The sequence below is a fragment of the Arachis ipaensis genome, chromosome B5 (assembly GCF_059453495.1).
Source record: "Arachis ipaensis isolate K30076 ecotype BB chromosome B5, ASM5945349v1, whole genome shotgun sequence".
NCBI classification, from domain to species: domain Eukaryota; kingdom Viridiplantae; phylum Streptophyta; class Magnoliopsida; order Fabales; family Fabaceae; genus Arachis; species Arachis ipaensis.
Genome location: NC_142440.1, coordinates 73,038,881 through 73,046,783, shown reverse-complemented (window position 1 = coordinate 73,046,783; position 7,903 = coordinate 73,038,881). Strand labels below are relative to the sequence as shown.

Below are 7,903 nucleotides of genomic sequence, written 5' to 3'. Positions count from 1 at the left end.
CAATGGCAACTAAAAAACCGTTGCCATAGTTACTAGCATAGACAACAGTTTTGACAACAATTTTTAAAGAACGGTTTAGAACCGCGCGTTACTGAATAGGCAACGGTTTAAAACCATTGTCTTTTATGATGTAACGGTTTAAAACCATAACTGAATAGGCAACGGTTTTAAGCTGTTGTAGTTTTATTATTCACAAAGACAATGGTTTAAAAGCATTGCCTTTGGTGTTTCTTTTTGCAACAATTTTAATTGCATGCCATTTTGTAGTTGTCTTTGACAACGGTTTTAACACCATTGTCTTTTGTGACTTTTCACAACGGTTTTTTGTAATTATATAATTCTTTATTTACAATAGTTTTGTCATATTGCATTGAAATTAGTTCCAACTATTTTAATTTAGTGTCGATAAATAAGTTTAACTATTTGAATCAAATCACTAAAAAAGCTAATTGAACATTTACCATTAAATTTGATTTACAGACAAATTTTTGTGTCACTGAAGTTTGATTAAAGAAAAATATACATAATAAAAAAAAAGTAAAACTCATTGCTTTGCATCATTTTACAACTTAAAATGCACCAAACTAAATTCAAATCCAAATTAGAATTAATTAATTCATTATTTGCACACTCAAAAAACTTAAAAGTTTAAAATCTATACACGTTGACACTAGCTAAGCCATTACCGACTAAGAACCTGCTGCAGCAAGTAGCATTCTCAATCAACATGTAACTGCGAAAGTAATTAAAAGAACATTGATTAGCATCAAACAAAATGCAAACTACAAGAAGCAAAGAAGAGAAACATGCAACACAAAGCATACCACAACTGATATTCAGCAACATCGTTTGCTCTCTCTTTATCTATTGAGGAACTCCTAAGGACTTGGCTCTTAGAAGAGCCGCAAAATTTGTTTCCAAGTCGCAGAATTTTGTCCCTAAATATTTACCATGATTTAAATACTCATTTTGTGAAACACTAAGACATCCATTGAGATAATCAACCAACTAGAAATTAAACCAACTAGCAATTAAGAAACAACCATTAACATTAACATTATGCTCAATAAAACAACTTAGCTTAATTTCAAACTAAATTGAATTAATACAAAACTTCTAGCTTAACTTTTTACACAGAGAGAATATGTTCAACTAAATGACTCTTTTAATTTCAAACTAAATTGAATTAAAACAAAAGTTCTATGCTTAACTTTTTACACAAAGAGAACATATTCAGCTAAATGACTCTTTGATTTATAATAGAAAATAAGCTTAATTTCTCCTAACATTGCTTAGAACAAAATCTCATTAAAGAGAAAAAAATCAATCAACAAAGTAACTAATGACAAAACAAGGTCTACCTGTTTTGTTCTCAATTGCAAATGACAGGATTTAACATACCTAACCTAACCCAACCCTCTTTTCATGAATTGAAAGAGATGTTGGAGACTTGGGAGTACATAATGGTTTTAACAGTACTTACTATAATAAGATCTATAATCCCTATGAGAGGACTCGAATCCATTTACAAACTCCAAAGTGGAAGCCACAAAAAATATAACGTAGTCCATAATTCTTTAAGTCAAGTCTGATACCTTACATCATAATAAAGAAAAGTTTAATCCATGAACTATCTTCAAAGAAATAAAAAATAAAAAAGGCATGGTAAATTTGGCAAAGATGTCATCAATATAGAAGTCATAGTATTATACATAACCAAGCCTTAAAATTATCATACTTCACATCGGAAGAACAAAGTAAGAAGTCTAGTTTCTTTTGATTACCTTCAACTCCTTCTCAGAAGCAATGTCATGAGCCAATAATAGCTTCCTCACTCTATCAATTGGATCACGCTCCTATAATCATATTAACCAAGAGAAAAATTTGAGAAAGAACTCCATGATATTAAAATAACAGCACATTATATGCTTTGCTCAGTAGTGTGACAAACTTGTCTCTCATTGAAAATCTCGTCACATGTACGGTATGTGCTGCCAGGATCAGACATAGAGTGCCCGTAGTATCTATAGGTGTCCATTTCAAAAATCTTTACAAAATAATCAAGAATACAAGAAAGCAATCAGAGTAAAGCAAATACCAAACTTTGATAATTTAATCAAAACTACACAAATGCTAGAAAGTATTAAAGTTAATGCAATCCTATATGCAGCACTTGGGTTGAGAAAGCCCAATCTTACCTTATATACAAAAGTAAGCTTTAATTCAGAGATCAATACGTACATTCATGTCTGATGGCTACAAAATTTTCATGGTTAATTCGATACCACTTATAAGTTCTTTCAGAGATCTAGTTAGCAAATCAAAATCATAACAGTATTATAACAAATTAATATTAAAATCAAAACAAAATCAAAGCAGCATTGCCAGAGAACCAGTTTAAATCAATATTAAAATCAAAATAAAATCACAACAGCATTTCCAAATTACCAGTTACCAAATCAACATCAGAACAACATTATACCAAATCAACATTAAAATCAATATTAGGCGACAGCAAAGTAACTCGTAGCAACAGTTCAGTTAACATAAACACTTTAACAATAACCCTCACAGCAACAACGGGATAACTTAGGCGAGCAAAGAGAAATCAGAAACAGGGTAAAGCTCACCAGTACAGTGGCGAGTTGCAGCTGAAACAGAGTAGCGATCCAAATACCAACGGCGGCACACAGCTCAACAGTGACGGCGAACCTAACCCCGCCAGCGACGGCTTGGCAGCAACAGAGGCAACCTCCTCCTCCCTCATCGTGTTTCTCTCTCCGCGCGAACCTTTTCTTTCTCTTCGAGCTCTCTGGCAGCAGTGATGGGAGGTGCGACGGCGACGACGAGCTCGACGGTCAGGACCTTCAGCGGCGGTGATGGAGTCCTCGACGATGGTGGCTACTCCTCTCTCGTGCACACTCTTCTCCGTCTCCACACCCTCCGGTTCGCGCGACAATGGCGGCGGCTCCATGGAACGGCGGTGGCAGGCGGGCAGGGTGCAGTGACGGCGTGCTCTTCTCCCTTTCCTTCCCTTCTTCTTCCCCGATTCCCCCTTCTTCTCTCTTTTCCCTTTCTTTCTTTTCCCCTTTTCCTTCTGTTTCCTTTTCTGTATGTGTGTCTAGGAATTTAAGATAACAAAGTTAGGAATTTTGTGAAATTGGGATTTTATTTGATAATTCTAGAATTAGGATAAAATATATACTAGTAATATAAGAATTTTAGAAAATATTTGAGATAAAATAATAATATAGAATTTAAATTTAATACTGTAAAGATTACTTTAAAATGTATAAAATTTTATTCATTAATTTATCAATGAGCTAAAATAATTATTTATAATTTAAATTATAAATAAATATATTAATCACATTTTATAAAATACATTTTTAAACTCAAAAATTTAATTATTTAAATTAAATGATATAACTTTTTATCATTTTCTGTCACCAGAACTTTAATTTCAAATTATATGAAATAACCAATTATAAAAATTACACAAGAATATTAATTAAATAAACTCCAAATATTAATAAAACTAATTTAATTACTCTCAATAGATTAGTTTATAAAATAAGGAGTTCAAATTAATAATAAGTCATCACTTTTTCAAAATAAAAGTTACTTAAATTAAATTGTACAATTCTTTCTTATTTTTCAATTACTAAAATTATACAAAATATTCCATTATAATAAAATTACTTAAGAATATTAATTTATTCAAAATGAATTTATCACCTAATTTCTTTAATTATTTTCTAATAGAATAATTTTTTAAATTATAAAGTTTAAACTTAATAAGATAAAATCACAATTTATTCATATTTTAGATTTTTAAAAATATATAATATTTATTATAAATTTATTTTAATTTTATTTTTTCTAAAAATAATATTTGTTATATATTTATATCAATAGTTTTTGAGTATTTTATAAATTTAGTATTTATAGAAAAAATTATTTGAATTGGTATGATTATTTATAATTATTTTTATATGTATCTTTTAATTTATATAATTATTTAAATAATATTAAAAAATTATTGTTTGATAAACAATTGTTGTAATGGTTATAAAACTGTTCTTTAAAATAGTCAAAGAGAACAGTTTTATTTTGTTGCTATAACGTAATGAAAAATTGAACTTCAATAGCAACACTGTAAAAACCGTTGTCTAAGACAATCTAATAGAACGATTTTAAAGTGTAGCATTTTAGCAACGATTTTTATGCGTTCTTTTTGTACAATTATTCAAACAACAATAAAAAACCGTTGCTTAAAAATAAATCATGGTAACGGTTATAAAACCGTTCTTTAAAATAGTCAAAGAGAACAATTTTAATTTGTTGCTATAAAATAATGAAAAATTGAATTTAATAGTAACACTACAAAAAACCGTTGTCTAAAACTATCTAAGAGAACGGTTTTAAGGCGTTGCAAAATTTGGCGTTGCTAAAGGCCATATTTGTTGTAGTGTTCTAGAATTATCTTCCAGAGTCTGTAATCTACTGATTGGACAAAAATCTTCATTCTTTCCTTCCAATAAGTGTAGTTTTTTTATTAAAGAGTGGAGGTCTGTTGCTTGACTGCCCTTCTGTCAGAGTGTAGGCCACCAGGTTTGAGCCACTGTTATCTGCCATCAGGATCTTTTCTCCAAGCTGCAAAGCTTGATCTCTTTGAGACCATGCTCTGATACCAATTGATGATAATCAGTGGCTAAGAGAAGGGGGATTGAATCTTACCCCCTTTTTGTTGAGTAATACTTGCTGCCTTTCGAATTAGCTTCAGAAGATTTTTCTGTGTTTTCTCTCATAACCAGACACGAGACATTTTCTTTTTGTCTCGTACCCAGTCAAGAGATATTTTTTAATTTTGTCTCCTTAGCAACAGAAACTGAAATGGAGTAGAAGAGAAAGAGAGAATCACACCAAGAAGTATCCTGGTTCAGTTGCTAAGTGCAATGCAGCCTACGTCCAGTCTCCATCACAACAATGATGGAATTTCACTATAATCAAACAAATTATAGACACCAATTCTTTCCTAGGAATAACCCTTCCTATCCGGGACAAGTCCAGAATCTATCCCCAATTCTGAACTTGACTTGGTCACCTACCAATCTTTCAACTACTAAGTGCTAACCCAACTTGTAAGGGGATTCCCACAGAATCATGATACACAACTCATAGATGTACAAAGGACCTCTAAGACACCTATGGCTTTTACTTTAATTTTGTACACTCTGCCTTTTTTCACTCACCGGCTTTTTCCTTACAAACCTCACTCTGTTTTTCTTTTTCACTATGAGACTCAGACAGACAAAACTAAAGAAAATACAAAATAAAACACATTGAAGGAGAAAAACTTCTGTTAGCTTGGGTAGATATGAGAACTCTGTGCTTACTCTCCTTGTTTTAACCCTTGGCCGTTCAGCCTTATTATAGAAGAGGAAGCTTCCAAGGTTGAAACCGGTTCAACCGAGCCAATTTCTTCTTCTTCAGACTCAAAACCGGTTCAGACAGAGAGAAGAGAGAGGGAACCGAAAAGCAAAATAACATGCAATTACCTCTCTCTCATCCCTTTTCTTCAAGCTTCATCAATCTGAGCCTTCCATCTTGACTTGGTCTCCAAGAAGGATTTCTGACCCTTAATAAACACTTGATCCTTGACAGCTCCATCTGCTCCACTTTTGCTTCTTCCTCCAAGTAGCTACAGTAGCTACCTTCTGTGATGGATGAACAAAAAGTAGAAATGAGTCATACCACAGAGATCTTCTTCTCTGACAGAAATGGATTGCTACCATTTTTAGGTATGGAGATCTTGAGGCTTCTTCACCACATCTTACCTTTAGTGGTAAAGATCTCAGCCACACCATTCTATAGATCTTCCTTTTGCAAGGGCCATCATCATCTTGGCCGCTTGCTTGTTCATAGCTTCTCTGCTTCTACCTCTGATAGCTTCTTCCATCTTCTTTCCCTGATGGAAGTGACACACGAAAACTAGAGAGAGAAGAGAGAGAAGAAAGAAAACTTTGGAAGTAATGAGTGAATTAAAATAAAGTAAAATCAATTAAAATCCGCTTCCCATACTTTATGCATAGTAACGTGTGAGGCAATTAAATCAATCAAATCAAATTACAATTTTCTCTTTCCTGTTATCAAAGCTTACATTAAATCCAAGTTAATTAAATTTGAATTCCATTCAAAGAGGGGAGTGGGTAACCGAACCAAACATGCACTACTCCTTCCTTCTTTCTTTTCAATTTGGACCAAGCCTTGTTGGTTGATAAACCACTATTTTATGGATTATCTTGTGCTCAATTGAGTGATTTTTATCAACTCTTTACCCACTTATTCATACTATTTGCATGGTTTCACATTTGCCTTCCTAATTATGTGCTTTGATTGAAAACATGCTTCTTTGGCCTTAAGTTCCCTATGTTTAATCATCTCTTATTACCATTAGATGCCTTGATATGTGTGTTAAGTGATTTCAGAGATTACAGGGCAGGAATGGCTCAGAGGATGGAAAAGAAGCATGCAAAAGTAGAAGAAATACAAGAAGTTGGAAAAATTGCTAAGCTGTCCAGCCTGACCTCTTCGCACTAAAACAGCCATAACTTGAGCTACAGAGGTCCAAACGACGCGATTCCAGTTGGTTGGAAAGCTAACGTCCAGGGCTTCGATTTGATATATAATATGCCATAGTTGCCCTGACGATAGGCGACGCGAACGCGTGCTCCACGCGGACGCGTCGCAGTGACGAAAAATTAGCGTGTTTGAATTCGCAACCAGCGAATTCTGGGCTGTTTCCGACCCAGTTTGCGGCCCAGAAAATACATATTAGAAGCTATAAAGTGGAGGAACCCATTCATTCATAAGGACAAGCTTTCATATTCACAATTTTAGGATTAGATGTAGTTTTTAGAGAGAGAGGTTCTCTCCTCTCTCTTAGGATTTAGTTTTAGGATTTAGGATTATTTCTTCTTCATCACAGGTTCAATGTTCCTTTAATTTGTTTTTCTACTTTTATTTCATTACTTTAATTGATATTTATCTTTTCACTTTAGCTTATGCTACATTCATGTTATGATTTTCTGAATTAATGTTATTTGAGGTATTTCAGTTTATTATTGCATTCTTTCCCAATCTGAAGACATTTTTATTCCAGTAGATTTACTTTTTCCCTTTTGGTCTTGGTTAAGAAATCAGTAACTCAGGAGTTATCAAACTCAACATGATTGATAATCGTTATCTTTGCTAATTGAATTGAACTTCAATAATCCCAATCTTTCCTTAGGGATTAACTAGGATTTGAGGATCTAACTAATTAGTCACTTGACCTTCCCTTGCCCTAGCAAAGGTTAACTAAGTAGAATTAAGATTCAATTTTTATCATCATTGATAAGAATAACTAGGATAGGACTTCCAATTTCTCATACCTTGCCAAAAGTGTGTTTTACAATAATTTATTTATTTTACAGTCTTTTACTTATTTTAATTGCAATTTAAATTACTTGCTCCCTACCTTCAAAACCCCAATTTACAATCTTCATAACCAATAATAAGAACATACTTCCCTGCAGTTCCTTGAGAAGACGACTCGAGGTTTAAATACTCGGTTATCAAATTTAAAAGGGGTTTGTTACTTGTGACAACCAAACGTTTGTAAGAAAGGTTAATTGCTTGGTTTAGTAACTATACTTGCAACAAGAGTTTACTATAACTTCTAAACCATCAATCTTCCACTCTTCAAAATGGCGCCGTTGCCGGAGAATTGCAAACGTGTGCCTTATTATTGGTTATTGTAAATATTTTCTTTTTGCTTGTTTATTTGTTTTTATTTTTTCTTTTTCATAAATTAAGAGGTTATTGATTTTTATTTAGTTATTAAAAATTTTTCAAAAAT

The 7,903-nt window shown here is 32.8% G+C and overlaps 1 protein-coding gene across 1 annotated transcript; it reads right to left on the bottom strand.

Moving 5' to 3' along the window:
* Nucleotides 1–648: 648 nt before the first annotated feature.
* Nucleotides 649–2,038, bottom strand: LOC148564618 (uncharacterized). The gene is made up of 5 exons (XM_088487063.1): nucleotides 1,952–2,038; nucleotides 1,785–1,856; nucleotides 1,022–1,092; nucleotides 825–938; nucleotides 649–733 (listed from the first exon to the last, which is right to left on the bottom strand). The coding sequence occupies exons 1-5, from the start codon at nucleotides 2,036–2,038 to the stop codon at nucleotides 649–651; spliced, it is 429 nt and encodes a 142-aa protein (XP_088343189.1).
* Nucleotides 2,039–7,903: the final 5,865 nt, after the last annotated feature.